The following is a 20,653-nucleotide window of genomic DNA, read 5'->3' on the forward strand; positions in this document are numbered from 1 at the left end:
CTCGTAAATCGTATCTCTGGTTGTATCATCATTTATTTTAATAGTAATGATAATAGGGACAGTATTAATATATTTAATATACAGTATACATTTCTCATTATCCATATTTCCCATAAACGTACATCGAACATTTGAATTGTAAAGTGCATTTAAAGACGTAATTCGTAATATGTTACATTAAGCCAAAATCGCATCATTCTTAAACCATTCTATACATACATAACATACACTTTCAATAATTAATACTTCTGTTCAACTTTAACGGATTTCTTTTACCTTAGAATCGTTCTCCGACTTTTATTGTTAATATTGTGATTATATCGTTTCGGGAGCAGATTAATTTGATTTGAAGAAATTCTCGAAGCATGAAGTCTCTCGACGTTTATTAATCGCCCGCTAAAATCTAATCGATAATTTACTGATTGACCGTTAAACGTATCTGATCAAGAACGGTGAGGTATTTAATTAAAGATTCGAGATCGAAATCACAACGCAAGACCGTCTTTCGTATCGAACCATTCTGATTTCTATTATAGTCTTTCGCAAGAAACCCCGTAACAACAAATTCTTCCTCTTTCTTAACGGCACGCGTGGAAGAGATAATTCGGCAAGTAGTTGTCATCGATACGCGAATTTGTTAATACATATTTCCCGAAGAGACTTACGTTTATATAGTATGTACAAATCATAAATTTCATTATAGTATATCTATATATGTATATATATATATACATGTAACATACACAAGGACGCCGCTTTATATTATTAATATGCTACAATTTACGCGTAATGTAATATATATGTCTTGAAAGCACATTATCGTGTCACGAGTATAAAATCGAATACGTAACTCTATTTTACAAGAATAGACAAAACCAGTTTTGCTCGAATCGTGATTAACACCGACTTTAACTATTTATCTCCTCCCTCTTCTCCTTAACAACGTTCATCGTCTTTTATGGAAATTAACCGAATAAAAAGTCTTTTTTCACCGACGTACGCTTCCTCGCGTTCGGAACGTGTTCTTTCGCTCTCCCTCCTATCACAAAGAACGGCGGAGGCCAAATAAAAAGTTCACCTACGAAACTTACATTCTAATGTCATCCCTCGTTCGCCCTCATTTGATTACTAAAGAACGAATTCTCAGCGACGTCTGCGGAAAATATAACACGGAATATCTATGCGCTATGATCAACAGAAACATGTTCTTGCTCGAACATTTTGCACGATTGCAAAATGTTTCTTTCCCCGGTTTATGGCATACGAATATTTGTAAATACACGTTCAAAACACGTTCTGAAAGCACCAAGTTCTTTTATGTTCCAAAGACGCGGGCGAATTATGTGCATTTCTTAGACAAGAAAAGCGTATAGTTCGTACGGACGTTGTGATGCACATGTTTAATGCGTACCTACAAGTAAAAAGTGTATGCGAAACCTGATTAGTGTCCAATTCGTGACCTATCAAAGATCAATAATAAAACGGTTTGAGTAGCGGGTATCACCTTGTGGCAAATTTGAAAGTATTGATCATGAAGCAAAAAGTAAGCGCCAGGCACCCAAATAATAAATACAGATACGATTAGTTTTTTAGGGATTACTATACGTAGAACGACTGCTTACCGATTATCCCGTACTTAAGTAGATAGACGGCAGTCACGCTTTTTATCAATATAACGCGTTGGTGTAACGATATATGTTTGTATAACAATACGTGTGTTACACCGCCCTAACAATAGGATTCATAAAATTTGCATATCTCTAACATTCCTCTTTACACCTGTCTGCTTCGTTCAATGCAATAATTATATCCTTCTAGAGCGTACAGAGTCAAACCGCTTGTAAGAAATTCGCCTATATAGCAGTCAATAGGATCAACATTATTCTCGTTACGATTAACGTTACACTACGAGTGGAACACGTTTCGGAAATGGTAATTCGCGTGCGATTTCAATTTGTTTCAATGTTTTCCTTTCACTTGTGATCACATTTCACGTGATACACATACCACCTCGGTTCATTGAAATTCTCAATACACGACAGGACCGATTGTAAAATAAAACTGTTCGATTCGTTCGCTGTGGCAATGACAATGTTCATCTCATCGTTGAGAGAAATCACGAGCGAACGAACAGAATGCGCTACTGTGACAATGAAAAAATACATCCGTAATTATTCTTCGTTAGAAAACATTCCGTGAAAAGAAAAGAACTGCTTTGTTAAGAAACAAGTACCCTCTGTAATTCGATCAAGTAACGCGCGTTCTCTAAAGTAGAAATAAAGGAATACAAACAGCCTAAGTCTAATTAAGAAGCATTACACGCATAATCTTGTTGTATCCACTTCCTTGTAAAATTGGAACTGGAAATCTGCTCACACTCGTCTAAAACTCATGGATCGTCTATTAATTATTCGCTTACTTAGTTTGAGGTACGTTTGCCCACGTGTTTAATTTGTAACAATTCATTTAAGCAATGTGAAATTTTCCCGGCCCGTTGATCAGTGAATTTTCTGTGCTGTTGAAAATCTTGCGTGATTCTATCGTGGAGGGTACCGACTCTGCTGCACGTTCCTCCCCGAACGATCCCTCATATCGTTCACGTTGTACATCATTGGTCCCTAAATAAAAACGAGATTGTTTATTCGAGTAATAAGTTATGAAATAACCATATTTGTATTAAACAAAATTTGTTACGCTATTCTTGGCCTAAAAAGAAATAATTTCAAGTTAAGACACATATTACTGACCATTTTAAAAATTATGAAAAAAGGGATTACAGATTAAACGATTTTACTTCTTCGTAGCCGAGGACTTAACGATATGTAGTATGAAGCATAAAACGATAAGCTTTGCAATTAACGTGGTAGATTGCGAGGCCATAAATAACGTCCTTCACCAAGCTTTCCCGTAGTTTTGCCGTTTTAATTTCGCGAGGACAATGTGCGCTCGACATATGAAAACTTGAAGCTTGATCTTAAAAGTGAAAGCTATGTGATTGTGCTATTATGAACTAGTATCTTATTTTGGGAAGAATACATTTTAGCTAGCTCTCCTTCGTTTTTATTGTAATTATCAAACGATGTTTGTTATTCAACGTTTGTTATTCAAGAAGAGCCGAAAAAATATATTCTGTTATAATATGATGTTAGAATTTCTACCGTGTTATCTCTGCGTAATGTTTATTATAAATGATATCACCTTCGGGATGAGAAATGTTCTAGTGCCACTTGATTACCTTGTTCTGTGCATGGTAACGCGGATCCCTCATAGTGTAGCTCTGCACTTCTCGCGATAACGAGCTGGTCGAGCTCCATCGAGAGAACTGTGTGCCAATATACAACACAACAATCTTGTCTCACTAACCGAATACTCGTACTAATAGCTATGATTAAGCATCAAAGGTTTATCAAGATGCAACACCGACTTGATTCTAGACAACCCAGGATTCGCACCGGAATCAGTTTTTCAATCAGCCGTTTCCACAAACTCCGACAGCAAATAGCTTTTGCTTAATAAAACGTATGCCTGAGAAGTCGGTGGTGCAAATTTCTATAATATTCCTATATATGTATAATAATGCAATATTCACTGTGATATGTGATTCAAATACAAAACTCATGCTGAAAATCATAATGTAAATATATTTTAATCCCCCGTACCATGTGTTACATTGAAATTACCCTCCGTTGTAGACTACTGCCAAAATTTGATGTGCACACGCGAAAGTAATATCCTAAGCAGCAGGTTCAAACTCAAACCAAGGAGACGAGCATCTCCTCAAGGAAAGAGCTTGCAAGTTTCATGAATATTTATGTAGACGTTTGAGACTACTGCTTTAGAAAAATGTAAAGGTAAAGCAAAAACAGTGTACTCAAAGTTGTAGTGTTGTATTGTCCATACAAAGACACAATGTTCATGCAGTGAACCATGCCATCATGCCATCCGACCGTGCTACAAACTATGCACGTATGATAAAGAACAACGTATAAAAATGAATAAAATATAGTCCTTACTATCGGTAACAATTATTATTTGGCTACATCATTCTGCTTCCCCGACTGCTTGCAAAGGAAACATAAAAAGAAGGTGGATTAAACACAGGTCTTGTGAGAAAGAGTCTATCGTTGTGGATCAGAAAATCTACAATTGAACGCTGTAAAGTATGTGGCGGACAAAGCATATTTAGATGACAAAAACATATTTTTCTCTATTATCCTTTAAAAAAAATAAATTGATTGACTCGCGAATGTTTTTCTCTATATCTGCCGACAGAGCGTTCCAATTTGTAGGTACATAAATAAACGGTACATACATAAATTAAGAATCAAGTGTTAATTTGTGAGAATGCTTTTGGGAGTAAATGGACAGTGCACAAAACTATGGGAAGTTTACGGCATATACAAATTACTGTTACTTGTGTATATACATGTATAATCGTAAAGGACCGCCGCGAGAAAGTAACAGTTCTTAACATTACAGTTCCAGAAAAACTTGTAAGAGTACAACGAAGCTGCATACCAGCATACTGCAGCCATGACACATAGGTAGTGTTGAGAAGAGTCGTGTACGAGTCTTAGGTTTCAAATATACATACAACGTATGAAACTGTATTGTTAATGTTGTATTGATGTTTGTGAATCGAGTGTACGAAGAAGTTCTCAAGAATTATCATTCGTTAGAAAAGGGGAACTCACCCCTTGCGATGCATTTTCAGAGACGTTTGTCGTGGGTGCGGCCTGTGTCGTCGCGGGTGTTAAGAAGTCCACGGGGGCACTTGGATCGTTAACTAGAACAGAATTTCCGACTTGAGCGATTGAAGAAGAATCTGATGGACTTTTAGAAACGATGAAAAACTTACCGGAGGCAGGAATAAACAATTGAGGCGACGAAGTGGCCATGGGCACCATTGGAGACGTTACCGGTGTCGGCATACTCGAGGATGCCGCGTTGCTCTTTGGACCACTGGGATTCATCACGTCTATGTAATTGGCACGTACGCTTCTACCCTTGGGCAACTTGAATTTGTTAACACCCAATTCGTCAGCATGCGGAAGCGGCTGAGAGGATTGGGGAACTGGTTCCGGCGCAGGTGGTCTGAATCCCGGGATGTCCGAGGCTTTGGGAGGAGGCGCAATCGTGGCAGAGCTACTGTCCCCGTCCTCGTCCTTGTTCATCCATTTCTTGGCCACGGGATCCCAAACGATCTATTTAAATAAAATCAAAATATCAAATAAACGTTACCTTCCCTATTTAAACGAACGGAACGAAATATTTTATTAAAGAACTACTGAACTACAGGGCTCCATCAGTAATTTCAATGTCTGTGCAGCTTAATGTGTTAGAAACGAAAGTTAAACCAGAAAATACACAGTATAATTCATTAGCGGTTAATTAAACGACCGAACAGTTGAGATATACTGGCCTTTTTCTCTCGCATCATAAAAGACGTCATAATTACCATAAGTGATACCCGCGTGAGCCCTTAAGCGATACAAAAATATAAAACCATCTATCCACATCTTTTTAACAATCTACTGAAAATGGATATATTAAAGAACCCTTACCGCTGGGTTACTGTCGTCCGGTAGGATCATCTGGTTCCTCGGTTTTGGAGCAAGTTTACTGAACAGGCCTCCGAACCAAGACCCTCCGCTGTTGGAAGGCTTCTTTTCGACCGGCTTCTCGGAAACTTTCTTCGGTGCACCTGTGAGCTTCAAGGATGTTTTCGGAGTTTCGAGCGCGTCCAGTTCCTCCAGAGGGTCGTATTGCTTTCTCGTCGATGGTGTCATCGAAATAGCTGGCTGCGACGACTGAAATAAAGTATACGATTGATCATCGCAAAGTTGTTCCAGCAAAGTCGATCACTATTTACTGTAATAGTACAAATTCGTGTTCATTCCTGTGTAGTATGCTTCAGAAACGATTTCTTCGTTAGAAATTAATCAACTACCACAGTAAATAATGAAGAACTTTGCTTGCGTATTTAATATCGTAAAACGAAATACAAACGATGGAACCACGAATGAATATGTCTATTGAATGACAGAGAGGCAAATCTTTGAACAATTCAATGAAGTGTATAACATGGGAAACTTTATTGTATATTTAACATTAACAGACTTATGTACATATAAACGGCATCTAAAAAACAAGAACAAGTTTCGTTAGTTCTGTATCAAATATCTGGCTTAGCCGCTCTTCTAATAAACACATAAAATGTACCATTCAGTCAACTCCTGTGTGTACACAAGCGGAAGAAATGAGTTACAAGAGTGTCTTTAACATGTTCTACGAGTACAACCACAAGTCACAAACGCGCATTACCCAAAGACCTAACGAACGCATTAACGCTACTCACAATTCGTGGGAACATCGATATCGTAAGTTTTAGGGATGGACTTCTCAATAGGAACATGTTCGAATTCGGTTAAACAGAGATCACTTTTGGTGGGTCGAACCGGTAAATCGATCGGATACGTTCCACCGAAAATTAGTGGCTTATACCGACCCGATTCCCTAGAATTCTGCGAGGAATTCGTGTAGGACCATGCGTCTACCGTGTCACAAATAACGTCCTTCCTTCGGATGTGCGGTTCTACTCTCATAACTCTCTTTTCCTCGAAATCACAATACTGCTCCAAAGTCTGACACGCCTTTTTAGAAACTGTAGCCATGTCGCTGCTCAAACTGGTATCGAGCTTGGAGAAGGACTCGAAGCTTACTTTGCTAAACTGTATGTCTAAATCGGTAGTCGCGGATGAAGTTAAACTGCTCTCGTCTACATTGTCGGAGGTCCTATTTTCGCCCATTTTCTTTTTAACTTTGCATTTTAAAAACACGGGGGGTTGCGAAGAAGGCGGTTTCACGTATCGACCATCTAATTTCTTTATTTTATTCACGTCCTTCGGGAGAATTTTACTATTCGACAAAATTCTCGGATACGCAGCTGAGATTTTTGGATACGTTATCGTTTTTCGCGACTTTGTAGAATTTTTGTCTCCGTTCGTTGATCTAAAGGGATTAGAAATCGACGATGTACCCGTGGAAATACTGATATTGGAATCGGAAGAATGAGGAGTGACGCATCGATCCGAATCGGTTAATACTTTGCGTCGCCGTAACGAGCTACCGTTGGTCCCGTCCAACGACCACTCGGATTCGACAATATTATCCGCAGTAGCCACGTAATTACTTACTTCAAGTGTGGGCGTTTTTTCTTCCCTTTCCGTCTGTCCGTACGTAAGCATCAAGAACAAGGTTAAAAAAAGTTATTGCTTAGAGGCTTACTGTCTGTACGCATGCAATTAGGAATAATAAATGTATAACGGCGGACGATACCCACTATATGAAAGCACAAATAGTATGATATAACAAATTATAATTGAAATTCGAGATTTACCTCATAGTTCCACTTTTCCTGTTGCTGAGAATCATCGATGTCACTCTGTACCTTAGGGTACGTCGACTGTTGCCAGTTTGTGATCGCGCTGTCATTCCTCCCATAATTACTCTGATAATAGGGATCTTGGTTCCAATAGTCTTGTTGCTGCGGCTGTTGATATTGAATCGACTCCTCGTTATTTCTTGTATACTGCATACTCTGATCGTACGGTTCCGGAACATCCGATGGCAACGATAGCGGCTGCCATTCCGATTGCATATCGGCTGCGGTTACCTCCATCATCGAAGCCGGTGCTTCCCTGTATTCGGATTGAACATTCCACTGTTGCTGTTGTTGCTTTATTTCATGTATCTCTTGATTTTGAACTGTCTGCGATTCCGTTCTCGTCTGAAGAGCGCAAACCTCGTTGTCGGTAATCTCTCCAGCCTGAAATATATATTTTAATCCACGTTTGTATCGCTAAAACAAGACGTTGCGTTTCTTGCGGTGTTTCCACTTACATGGCATTTACCAATGATCTCCGCCAAGTTGTTGAACCAAGTTAAAGTCGTAGCTTCGTCGACGGAATCCTTGTAAACAGGATCATGGTACCTGATTCTGTCTCCTAAATTGTAAACCGCATTTATAAACGATCGTTTGTACCTCGAAGGCTCGTTGACGATGTTTACTGCGATCTGTTCTATATACAATAAGGCTTTCTCTATTAGACCGTGGTCTACCATTTTTATAGCCAGGTCGAACTTGAACATTTGCAGATCTATCAATGTAAATCCTGGCTCGCTGAGATTTCTTGCGTACTCGTATATTTCTGTGAGCATGACGGCTTCCGTAGAGAGGAACGCGTTGTACGGTTTATGATGATTTGCACCGATCAGCACCAGCTTCACGTTGTTTGCTCCGTAAGCACCAAAATCAACTTGCGCGAGTATGTAACAGAAGTGCGCCGCATGGATATCTCCTCGCGCGGAAAGAGTATCTCCGAGAGTCGTGATCGAACGACGATTAATCTCTGGATTAGCCGATGTGTTAGATATGATCATAGCTAAATGAGGTCTCCAATCGTCCCACCGTGGATCGGATATACCGGTAACGACAGCCGGCACACGGCCAGAGTGCAGCTGGTACAAAGTTTGCAACGGGTCGTGATATGGTAAACTGTTGGCGAAACGCGTCATCACAGACGCGTGAGTGCGTTTGTCTAGTTTGCTTGCTAGGAAGAGCGCGTGGCCCCAAAGCCCCTCGTTCATCGCATACTCTGCGCAATAAATAGAATATCAAATAAAATGTCGACAAACATAAAAAGCATAGACGTACCTAATGCCTCTTGTACCAATCCGTAGAGCAATGTGTTACGGAACTCGTCCGTTATTTGTTCGATGCTTTTCGGTGGCTTGCTCTCTGTTTTTTCGGTAGTCGGTGCATCTTGATTGCTCTCGCCACCCGAGATATTCGAGCGTTGCGATATCACCGATTCTCTTCTTCCCGGGTCCTGCGACTTGTGTTTGTTCGCGTCGTAAGGGTACGCATCTTTGTTTCTAAGTAACAATGATGCTATATCGACACCGACGACGTTCTACAAAAATATAGACATATAGCAACGATACGATGGGCGAATTTACATTTGAAGGATTTATCTTACTCCATTCTGCTGAATCAGCATAATCATCAATTCATATAGGAGAATATACGAAGCTCGATCAACCATCTCTTCGTTCGTAGATGCCTTTTTAATCTTGTTCTCGCAATATTCGATAATAGTCTTTTTATGAGTGACACCCCTGAATAAAGGAAAGAGAAATATCTTAATAGTAAGCCACGTGACGTCACGTTTCTAGACATGCATATTTAAATGTATCTATCGCTGAAAATTGGTGCTAGAACTACTTATATATGCATGCTTAGACCGTAAGTGTAATGATTACACTTGCTTAATTAGAGGTCCGGGGTAAGCTCGTAATTCACGTGCTACGGGATCGTGTGAAAGTAAATTATCCAATCTAATAATGTCTACTTTAGCTCTGTCGCCGTCCGATGGATAAGCCGGATGCACATGTATCAAAGACCCGATAGAAAAACATCCTAAACATGAAATTGATTATACGACATTGCATAGCGTGGATTCAGATCAATAAATTGTGTAACTTGAAATCATACCATATGCGTGAGAAATAGAATATTTAGTCGGTGTCATTCGCGCGGAGGTCGTCGTCGAGTCTTCGAGCATTGAATTATCGCCTACGGTTCGCTTATCACCAGTCGTCCTGAAAGAATGATTACTATTTTTTATAAAGTATAATTATGATGAAACGGATGACAGGAGAAGCAGGATAGCTACGATAAAACAAGACAGACAAACTGTTTCTACAAAAACCTAGAGTATTAAAAATATAAAATTAAGATAAGTGTCTAGCTCTTCTACCGGCTACTGAAAAATATCAATGATTAAAGAGTAGTACAGAAAATATTTTTTAACTAAATTACTTTCAGCAAGAACAGAAGATTTTTGATATCTGAAATAAGTGCCGAACCGAGAGACTCCTCTCGGTCTCACCTATTTAAATTTCGACAACTTGAATTCTGTCTTCGTTGCGGACTCCTGGCCCATCCAGGATACCCGAAATACGGAACATATAATGCTTTGTTTGGCGAGTGGAAGCATGCACTTGGATTTGTAAAAAATCTAACACACAATCATTATTGTAAGGTCTATAGGAGAGTTATTTGTCGCAGAAAGTAATGGCATTGGTATCAGAATTGTTTTTTAACTCACCTCTCATCGCAGGAGCTACGCCCCGAATGAACGCTCGCTCTGTCCTCTGGATAGTTGCTGACGCCACGCGAAAAATGTTGCTGTTGATGTTGGTTAGCGTAATACTTGTGATACCACTCGGAATAAGCTGCAGGATTTGTACGTCGCAAATTCTCAATATACGCATAATAGTTATTAGCATATTGAACACTATAATCATATCCGGGGTATCCTATAACGCAAATTCATCTAACTTTTATAAAGAAGATTCGATGAATTGTACAAAAAACGTACCATTATAAGGATAATATGGATCTCTCGTTCGCATGTAGTACTCTCGGTCTCTGTCGTTGTAGGACGATCTACTGGACGGCCTAGATCTAGAAAGCAGGATCGCGTAAGTGAACTATTATCCGAGATGATCGTAAAACACTACAAAGTATAGTACACACCCTCTACTATAAGGATCATCGTAATAATCTCTCCTATATGGATCTCTTATATCGTAGTCATCGTATCGTCTCGGTCGTCTATCATCCCTTCTTCTCTCACGATCGAGATAATCGCGATCTCTATAACGCGGATCGAAGTCTCTAATATCTCTACGTCGCATCCCATCGTCCTTTCTATGATCGTCGGGCCTTCTTCTCATATCTCTCTCATCGATGTCTTCCTTAGCTCTACTTCTTCTATCGATTTCTTCCCTCGCGTGCCTGTCCAGATCGTCTCGGCTATGATGTTTACGGTCTTCCTCTCGATAAGGAATCTCCCGGCGTTCGAACTCGTCGCGTTCTCCTCCCCGACGACGACCGTAATAATAATCATCGTCGTATTCTCGTTCGCGATCGTAACTGCAAATAAATTATAAGATCTCGATCAAAGAGCCCCGGAAATCGGTTAACATTTTGTTATTAGATTTAGTAACTACGCGTTCTTTTCATCGTACCCGTATCGCCGGTGCTCCGAGCTACTGTCTCGAAGTCTTTCTCTGCTGTCGTCTCTACTATTTCCAGAGCCTTCGTCATCCTCGTCCTCGTACGAATCTCTACGATTAGATGCGCTGGAAACACCTTGACTCTCGCGCATCGATGCACCGACAGCTTGTTCGCGTTTGCTTCTCGAATCGCTAATTGGATCTTGTATCGCAGCTGAAATAAGATACGAAACTACATATAAAAACGAATTCTTGAACATCGTACGTACGCTAACACGTATAGTGTTATTTCTTACAGCCTATGGAAGAAGCTTCTTGAGAACCTGTGACGACTCTTCCATTGGGTCTGTCATCCGAAGACGGAACTGCTTCGTTCGGAGATGCTCCGCCTGGTATTTGCCTAAGATTTTCGTCCGTTTGCTCAGCAGGATCCTCAGGCTCGTTACCTCTTCCTGGAACTTCCCTAGTTTCGCTTGGCTCCATCATAATTTGAGGTTGGGATTGATGTCTCTCCTCTCCAGAGGGATCATTTCGCGATTGTTGCGGGGGCAAAGATCGTTCTCTACCAGACGGATCATTTCGGCGTTCCAGCGTCTCGGAATCCGACCGCGAGAGTAAAGGAAGGTTCCTTTCCTGTCCAGATGGAACGTCGCGTCGTTCCGATCTCTCGGATATGTTTCTCAGTTGAAGACCTTGCTCCTGGCCAGAGGGATCGTTTCTCCTTGGATCGGACAATCTTTGTCCGGATTGCACATATTGTTCCTGTCCGGTTGGATCGTTCCTACGGGGATCTATGGAACTGGATTGTCCCGGTACTTCGCGCAAGAAGGGAATATCGTTAGGCACTTCGTCGTTCTCATCGTCTTGACTCGGCGGAGTTGGTTCGTGTTCCTGGTGAGAATCAGTTAATTCGCCGGTCTCTAAGAACGTGTTCCTGTCGTTCGACGCGAACTCATAATTATCTGGCACCTGTAAACGATACACAATTTATGTTTATTGTCTGGAAATAAATGCTAATTCATTTTCCAAAAATCGTACCTGTTCGGATTGAAGGAGAGAATGAGATCGCGCTGATGGTTGAATGGAGGGCACTTCGATGTTACTTATTTCTTGTCTAAAATCTCGCGAACCACCTACTTCTTTGGCAGGGTTCAAGATGGGTTTAGGATCGTTATCTAAAGTCTCCTTGTTTATGGAATCCCTCGAGCCGTATATATCGCGTTTCTGTAACGAAGGCGTCACTACTTCTAGGTTCACGAACTCCGAAGGCTGTTGAATATTTTCGTAATTCTCTACGTTCTGCTCGGTACTCCATTCTTTCGGTGGACGGGGATGGTCCTTCGAGTACCATGTATTATCCGCGGAAAGCGACAACGCGTTTTGACTGTACCATTGATCGTATCCGCTTTGTGCTATATTATCCGTAGGCATAAGGTTCGTTGCTTGATACATACTGAGCGATGAATGTTCCTGACTAACGACCGTTTGATTATCACTGGAATGAGAACTTTCCGCGCCGAGTAATCCGGACATGTTGCCGGCTACGGCACTATCATTGGAACTATTCTGTCTCCATCCATCCTCGGGCGGGACAGGCTGCAATTCTTTCGACTCATTTTGATTCTCTACTTGTTTACTTAGCTTAGTAGCAAGGTTCAATTGCTCCAATTTTGTAGGCAACTCCTCCATCGGATCGTTCGCCATGATGAAATCGTTGTTCTCTTGTACGGAAACGTTTTCGGAACTCGCCACGGTCGACACTGTCTCCGGTGTAATAGATACGTTCATTCGCGAATCAGGATGTGGTTTAGCTATCTTCGTATGGATATTTGAATCTTTAGAATTCGGAATTAAGGAAGGTATAGATCTTTTCCTCTCTTCGTGTTCGATATTCGGTTCCACAGGTGGGACAATGTTCGGTAAACTGTGTTGAGACGGCATCCCACGATTATGTTGCCATTCGTTCATCGTTGTCCCACCATTATTTTCTTGCTTCACGTTTTCTTCTACTAGATTATTATTTTCTTGTTGTTCTTGTAACCACTGGCTCGGATGTGTGTCTTCCAATTTTTTCCATGTTTGCGAAGCATCGGCACTAGGTGTTTGAGCCCATGAATTAAATTCGTTATTAGTTTGATAAGGCTCGACTACTTGTTGACCTTGATTGGGTAACGCAGATTCACGGTTCTGAATGTTCCATTGAGGAGCAGACGTGTTAACTTGATTCGACCAATTACCGGTATCATTCATGGAATGTTGTTTATTATTCATAGGCGGTAAATGATGCTGATTAGATCTGGTTTGTTGCACCGGTGGCATATACTGATTACCCATATCATCGAAATGCGTCTCTTTATCCATCTTATGATCAGGCCAGTGTCCTTGGACAGTACCCTGATTTTGCCAAATCTGTGGAGCCATTACATTCGGTTGATCAGGATTGATCCAATTGTAATTGGTACTACTTAGAGAAGAACGCGGCGTTTGATCCTTTTGGTTTTGTATACTAGGCGGATACGAAACACTTTGAGACTGCTGTTCATTCGTCCATGAAGACTGATCGAAATTCATAGAACCAGATTTAACAGTGTCTGATCGAGGAGCAGGAGGAGGAGGAGGAGGGTACTGTTGATATTGAGCATAATTTGAATAAGGCGTGAAGGAATCGGTATGATGCGGAATTGGTGGTCTACTAGCGACCGTCCCTGAGACATTTCTATCTGGCATCGAGTTCTGATTCAGCACGTCCGATTTGTTACCATTAACATTTTGATAATAATGATCTTGTATGGAATTGGAAATAAATTGCCCTTGATTGCCATAAGGCGCATATTGCTGCTGCTTTGGCTGTTGTTGCTCTTGTTGCGGTGGTTGCTGTTGCTGTTGATTATCTGTCTGTTTGTCAAAGTCCCAATTCCATGAATTATTCCAAGGATCATTTGTCGGTTTTGGCTGATTCAGAATGGCTGGTTGATGTTGAATAAGATCATTTGGAGGTGCTTCAGACTCAGGTACTCTGGACATTGGATTCCAGACATTTTGATTTCGAGCTCCATATCCTAAACTCTGATCTATTTTAGACCTGTTTGGTCTGGCTCTATAAGGATTCTAAAAACATGTTTCCAATATTAGTGGTTTAAATCAAATCACCTTGAACACTGTACTCTCAGCTATTGTACTCACACTCATACTGCCTTTAGGACAGTAAAACTTTGTTCTTTATTTATATGAAACCTAGGAAAAATAACAATTTGTATACTAGAAAGTATGCTTACATTAACACATTCTGCAACTCATGAGAGAGTTATTACTCCTATTATCAGACAAAATCATTCTTATTTTGCACAGTGGTTCATGAATATTTAATAACGTTAATCAGTATTAAAAATATATTTTATAATTGAATAGTAAGTTAAACATATACTACTTTATCACAATACAAAATATAAATATATAGGTCATTAGATATTCGCTTTTACAGTCATCGCTTTCCGTAAATACGTCAAATGACACGTAAATACGCGCGGAAGAAATATTTTATAGAACGAAGAGAAGTCTGTAAATCGCTTAAAATTTATTTCAAAATACGTTAAATTCCGTTAGCGTTCGCAATGATTCTCCTTTCTCTCGAGAAAGGTTCCCGCACAGGGAAATTAAAAATTTCTTTAATTATGTAACGGGAATCGTGAGTAGCAATTTTCTGTACGGAAATAACACGATTAGCGAACGAGGGAGAGCGGAATAACGATGAATGGTAAACGTCGTGACGAAAGTCAAAATACCAGCTGTGATAGCGAACTTAGCGTTCAGGGACCTCTCTGTACGTTCACTCACCTAGCTATCGTGTCTGGCACTGGTGTCCATACGCTAGTACAAGCATTATTTTCTCGCGTACTATAACATTCGAGTCTTTACCTATGCCAGATTTCAACGCTCACAGATCGATTTCTTTAGGTGATCGGAAATTGGGGAAAAAGTCACGAAAGTACGGACATTTTACGGGTACTAAGAAGGAGGATGTGGGTTAAGCACGTCACAAATTTTTCTCGTTGACTTTCCACGCGAGCAGAACCTGGCAGAACCATAGACGCGCAGACCGCGGACGCGTATGTCTGAAACGTCAAAGAAATTTTCGATTAAGTCTCGTTAGATGGCATTGCAACAAGATTCAAAATGGATTATTTGACGAATTCTAATCGCAGCGTCGTTCGTTGAGGAATAATAAAATTCAGATTTCACTTATAAGATTTCAGATATTTCTTTTTCATTATTCCTCAATTACCTATAAAGACTGGGCTATCGGCTATTGTACGAACCGCGTCTGGTGGGCGGAACGATTGCGCTCTTGGTTGAATTTAAAATTACATCTCTCGTCTTTACAATTCTCTGTATAAAGAAACATCTTATGGCATGGGAATCGGGAGTCAGAACTGTGATCAGGACAGTCTATATCCATGACGATACCCCATAACTGCAGTTATTAGGTCATTCAGGAATTATTCAAGTCTTACGACACTTTGCACGCACATTCAACCCATATAGGAGAGCTAACTTAATATCTCTGCGTACACAGTTTAAAAAGGAAAATACTTTATTTAATAATTATTTACATACTTTCTTATACCCCAAGCCTTCTATATAAAATATTCGATTGCTTATCTAATTTTTATTTAACAAGGCATATCTATATCACATGTACTTAATTCCCATTCTACTAAGAAATAAGAATTATCGATTATCAACTTCTAAATTGAATTTGCGTTTAATTTCCAAGGCTAATTTGTATCCAAGCTCCGGTCGCCGATCTCTACCTTGAACCATCGCTTTTACCTGGCTCGAGTTTACGATTACTCCGTTATCGGCTATCACAGTTGCCTTCGTTTTTTCGATGTCGACGAGATCTACTCCCCTGCTGCAATCGTCGATAAGAATGGTCCGATAGCCGCTCGTGAGAGCGTCCACCGCCGTGGCACCCACGCATACATCGTAAGCTAATCCGCAGATATATATGTCTGTCGCGCCTTTCTTCTGCAACTGCGAGGACAAGCTTGTTTTCATCATCTTCTTGTTGTCCCAAAATACAGAATACGAGTCTACGTCCGGATTGGTTCCCTTGTATATCTTAATCGCATTGTCCACGATCTTTAAATCTTTGTGAAGTTCCGCGCCCCACGAATCTTGAATACAATGCCGCGGCCACAGACGTTGTTTCAGCAACGGTGGTCCTCTGAACGTTATGGTATCGTAAACTTGCGCTGCTTCTTTCGAGATTCCACTACTGTCGTCGACTTCCCTGAATATGAAAAACAAATTCGATTTGTACGTGGTTTTGTCCTTAGTACGTGAAAAAAGTTTATTCAGGACATCCATCCCAATTAATTACCTAAGATGTAAATTATCGATAAAGGAAACGTGATCTGCAGGATGCCAATCGAGAGAATAAAATACAGCATCGAATTGCACAGTATCTAATAAACGATTGATGGGTTCAATCACTTCCAAGCCATCGTGCTGTGCGGCGCATTGTTTGATATTCAACGAACCCGATATAAAGTCATTTTGCACGTCTACGATTAAGAAAGCGCTTTTCGGACGAGTGCACACTTTGATCCAATGATTCCAGCAGAACTAAAAGAATCATAAGATTAGAATTACACACTAGTAAATAATCGCATTAATAATATCGTATTATTAAAACAGAAGCTACCTCGAATTCTTCTTTATCAATTCTCCCATCTCCCTTCAAGTCGAATATAGAAAATATTTCCTTCAATTGATTTTCCTCGATACTGTAGACCTTCCCGCGATCGTTACGGAATAATGCACGACAGATGAATTCAAATTCAATGATAGATAAATATCCATCTCCGTCTTTATCGAATGCAGTAAAACATGCATCCATTTTTGTTTCCTGCAATTCCTTGTTTCCAAGTTATTTGTTGAATCAATACTTGCGTTACCGATGCGCACAGATATTATATACTAATTTCCGAACATCTTCAGGATTATTGGTACCAATAAAATAGTACCATGTACTATGTATTCTGCTTCAAATGCAGTATTAATATACATCGCATTTCCATTTCTGCATAATGCTGCGAGAATTTCAATATGACATTGTATACAGTTCAGTGACAGGCTACTCCGAGTGGATGGAAATGTGAAACAACGAATGTACGTCAAAACTGCTTCGATTTTTTTATTGTTACACATTTTTACATTAGGAATTGACAATATAAAATTATTCCCTTCTTGAGTACTTTAACATTTTGTAAAAAATTAAAGAGATTATTGTATCAATCTTCGGTGAGTTAACAACGATATATCAACCATCACCTCAGGTTCTAGTAATTCACTTACTTTATATTTCATAGATTCTTCGTATGCGTATGTCACAGATGTGTCTGTAAGTTGCATGTTACATTGGGCCAAGATCAATATGCAGTTACGTAGTCTCGCACAAACTGCACGATTCTCTTGAGGTATTCTCGATAAATCCTGGGTGAAACCACCTTCTGATCTGTCAACATCTTGTATACTAGCTCCAATCCAAACGTAACCGTTGTTTCCCAATATTAAACTAGCGCCGTTTGCCAAGTTATGAAAATGGATTTTCTTCCTTTTTATAAGAGCTGGCGAGACTTTCAACATTATGCCTTGAGATAACTTGCCATACTTCAAGACTCTAGTGTGCAACGAAAGAGCACCATCCACAAAAGTACTTTGTACTTCTGCACAAATTAAATCTCCTTCTTGGAGATACCTCCTCATTGTTTGTTCATCTTCTGCTGATCTTCTCCTCTGGAAAATTTTGAGACGATGAGTAAGATCACATATGAGTAAGAAGAATGATGGAAAATAAACTCATTATGCTTTAATAACATACCAATTCTCCACCTGGTAAATTTACACTGGAGAGTAACAGCACAGAGTCGAGTTTAGAATTTGTATCGACTTTCCATCTTTTCTGTTGTACTTCAGTTATGCGGCCAACAACTACATCCCCTATTTCACCTTGGTAACGAGCTTTCAGAGGTCTTATCGAAATCAGTTTGTTTACCTTTTCCAAAACCCCAGCCACAGACGCGCGCAATGTGTTTTCATCATCTACGTACGTTCCATGTCCTCTAATAAAATTATATAATAAATGATAACCTTTGTCAGTCATGTAAATGTAAATAAAAATAAAAGTGCTCACCTTAAGAAGTCAGGCTGACTAGATATCTCTTCGCCCGGTGTATATATTCGAGGTTGTGTATCTATACTGTTTTTTATCAAATTTAAATCAACCCTGTTCACTGCTAGACGCACATTAATTGCCGGGTACTCTTCCATCACGTATGATAATATACTTTATATATATACTATATTTGCAATTCGCAATTACGAATATTCTATATTCGCAATTATTGGTATGACATCACGTCAAGCAGATGACACACCACACCTACCATTCCACCAGTGCAGAAGTGAAAACTAGTGAAAACTGAAAACGTAAGCGACCCGTAAACAAAACAGTAACGCCACTACATATGCGCGTTAGATTTAGGACTTATCAAGACGCATTATTTCGGGGAATACCCTTGAAGACTTGAAGACAAAAACAGCAAAACTATATTGTCTCTTATTTTATCTGATTAGTACAGATAAGAATAATACGAATACGATAGTGTCTTATATACTTACGTAGGAAGGATCTAAAATCCGTATTAAAGTCTGCGAAATATAATTACTTCCAAATATTATAACGTGCTGTAATGGATGAGTATAAGGTAAAGATATCTTTTGACATTTATTTTAAGATTTTGAACTACTCTTTTCTTGATTGTTAACTGCGATTGTAATCGCAAATTGTGTATTAAATGCTGAAATGTGCACATTAATATTAAATTATTAAATATTAAATATGCTCTTTGTGCTTACAGGCCTGGATTAAAGCATTAGAGCTGGATATTGAATGTCCAATATGTTTGGATATACCACAAACAAGCGCATTGTTGTGCATAAATGGACATCATGTGTGTCAGTCGTGTCATAAAGCAAAAAAGTTAGAAATATGCCCAACGTGCTTTCAAGACTTCACGGAAGCAAAAAATTTATTCTTAGACAAGTTCATTGGATCCTTGGAAATATTACAGGTTTATTACTTGAATTTAACTTTTATTCCATTCTTCTTAGAAACATGATGACCATGTATTATAATTAATTTATACAACAATTCTGCAACTTCACATGTCATTTACATAAAGCGTAAACTTTATCTTTTATTTGCAAGATTTTTTTAAGACTAAGTTGCAATGAAGTTAAAAAATAATACAGTTTGCAATTTTAGCTACATGTAAATTTTTTATATCGATGTTATTGGATTAAATAGGAATCGATCGAAAAGATAGTCGAGAAGGAGAGGCAGAACGTGCATAAAATATGCCACGAGTATATGGAACAGCACAAAAAAGAAATACTGCAGAAAGCAGTTAGAAGTGTATGTACACAAACTGATTTCAAAGAAACACCTACATATAGACAAAACAACCAGCCGTCTAATAACAAAAAATTGAAAATTCTTTATCCGTGCAATATTGGAAAATGCGAACGCAGATACGATTATACTTCTCTAATAATTCATGTAAAAAGAGAACATAATAATATATTCAGCGAGGTATTAACATCCTACTGCACATTTCTTTTATCAGAGATTTTATACTCTCATTAAAAATACTTCATTTTAGACCGCGATAAACGCCGGGGAAACGTTCTTTAAAAAGTTTGAATTACCAAAGGAAGAATTACCAAAAATATATGATTTTGCCTTTCACATAAGTAATATGGGTTTATTTTTTTTTAATATCACAATTCATACCAGCGGAGAGCTGAAAGCAGTTGTGATATTAGTAAATCAGAGTATACCTAAAATATTTTCCTGCGAGTTTGGAGTGTCATGTCGGAATGTCTTGCTAAAAAATCAGGGGATAGTAAGTAATATTTGCTTTTGTAAATATAAAATGATAATGAGTTTCTCATCCTTCTCCTTTGTATAACAGGTAAAATCATGCGATCCTAATATCAGAATGATTTCTAATCATGAGTTTCATTTAAACAAGGACAAGATGTTTCATGTCAAAAGAAATAAGACGTTGGACTGTACATTGAAGATAACAGAAATTCGCCGAAATCCACCATCTAACAACCCCATTCCAAGCCTATTTTAATCATTGATTTTTTCTTTTTCAGTTTATTTGAATTAATACGTAATTAAGTTAATAACCCGACAGTAAGTGTAACACATGAATATTTCTTGACAGCATTCTGTGTTATATTTATTTAATAGAAATGACGGGTATAAAATTGATAAAATTACCAAAGTATTATGTAGTTTTCATTGAAGTTTAACTTGTGTATTTTAAAATAAAATTTGGAAATAATTTGTAGTTTGTCTGGAGAAATTTGCATTATGCGAATATTTTACTTCACGCTTGTTTCGTATATTTTCTTATGTATTCAAAAGTAGATTTTGCTTTAAGGTGGTGGACAGTAAGGAAAGTGTAAATACATATTTTTCGTACATCAA

At 39.0% G+C, this 20,653-nt stretch overlaps 3 protein-coding genes across 11 annotated transcripts; 1 reads left to right on the top strand and 2 right to left on the bottom strand.

The window, feature by feature from the left end:
• Positions 1 to 15: 15 nt before the first annotated feature.
• Positions 16 to 15,190, bottom strand: Sec16 (endoplasmic reticulum export factor secretory 16). Of its 9 annotated transcripts, none has more exons than XM_018025419.2 (21): positions 14,920 to 15,189; positions 14,269 to 14,319; positions 12,124 to 14,193; positions 11,382 to 12,054; positions 11,098 to 11,299; positions 10,604 to 11,002; positions 10,446 to 10,531; positions 10,173 to 10,383; positions 9,954 to 10,082; positions 9,557 to 9,663; positions 9,331 to 9,481; positions 9,042 to 9,180; positions 8,717 to 8,975; positions 7,903 to 8,657; positions 7,400 to 7,828; positions 7,197 to 7,229; positions 5,565 to 5,810; positions 4,859 to 5,204; positions 4,695 to 4,786; positions 3,236 to 3,322; positions 16 to 2,618 (listed from the first exon to the last, which is right to left on the bottom strand). In XM_018025419.2, the coding sequence occupies exons 2-21, from the start codon at positions 14,272 to 14,274 to the stop codon at positions 2,538 to 2,540; spliced, it is 6,501 nt and encodes a 2,166-aa protein (XP_017880908.1). In that variant the 5' UTR covers positions 14,275 to 14,319; positions 14,920 to 15,189; the 3' UTR covers positions 16 to 2,537. The 9 variants fall into 9 exon arrangements, with proteins under 9 accessions (XP_017880908.1, XP_017880907.1, XP_026669684.1 ...); XM_018025418.2 differs by having other exon boundaries at positions 9,325 to 9,481; XM_018025425.2 differs by lacking the exon at positions 3,236 to 3,322 and adding an exon at positions 4,014 to 4,058 and having other exon boundaries at positions 2,530 to 2,618; positions 9,325 to 9,481.
• A 501-nt stretch (positions 15,191 to 15,691) lies between these two features.
• On the bottom strand, positions 15,692 to 18,565 carry Naam (Nicotinamide amidase). The gene is made up of 6 exons (XM_018025368.2): positions 18,284 to 18,565; positions 17,972 to 18,212; positions 17,416 to 17,886; positions 16,793 to 16,996; positions 16,469 to 16,713; positions 15,692 to 16,378 (listed from the first exon to the last, which is right to left on the bottom strand). The coding sequence occupies exons 1-6, from the start codon at positions 18,418 to 18,420 to the stop codon at positions 15,814 to 15,816; spliced, it is 1,863 nt and encodes a 620-aa protein (XP_017880857.1). The 5' UTR covers positions 18,421 to 18,565; the 3' UTR covers positions 15,692 to 15,813.
• LOC108625386 (uncharacterized) lies at positions 18,544 to 20,653 on the top strand. The gene is made up of 5 exons (XM_018025371.2): positions 18,544 to 18,857; positions 19,011 to 19,223; positions 19,460 to 19,744; positions 19,815 to 20,057; positions 20,127 to 20,653. Exons 1-5 carry the CDS (start codon positions 18,843 to 18,845, stop codon positions 20,292 to 20,294), a joined length of 924 nt encoding a protein of 307 aa, XP_017880860.1. The 5' UTR covers positions 18,544 to 18,842; the 3' UTR covers positions 20,295 to 20,653.

This window comes from Ceratina calcarata, unplaced genomic scaffold (genome assembly GCF_001652005.2).
Source record: "Ceratina calcarata isolate Rehan_Ccalc_2016 unplaced genomic scaffold, ASM165200v1 scaffold351.2, whole genome shotgun sequence".
Lineage (NCBI taxonomy): Eukaryota > Metazoa > Arthropoda > Insecta > Hymenoptera > Apidae > Ceratina > Ceratina calcarata.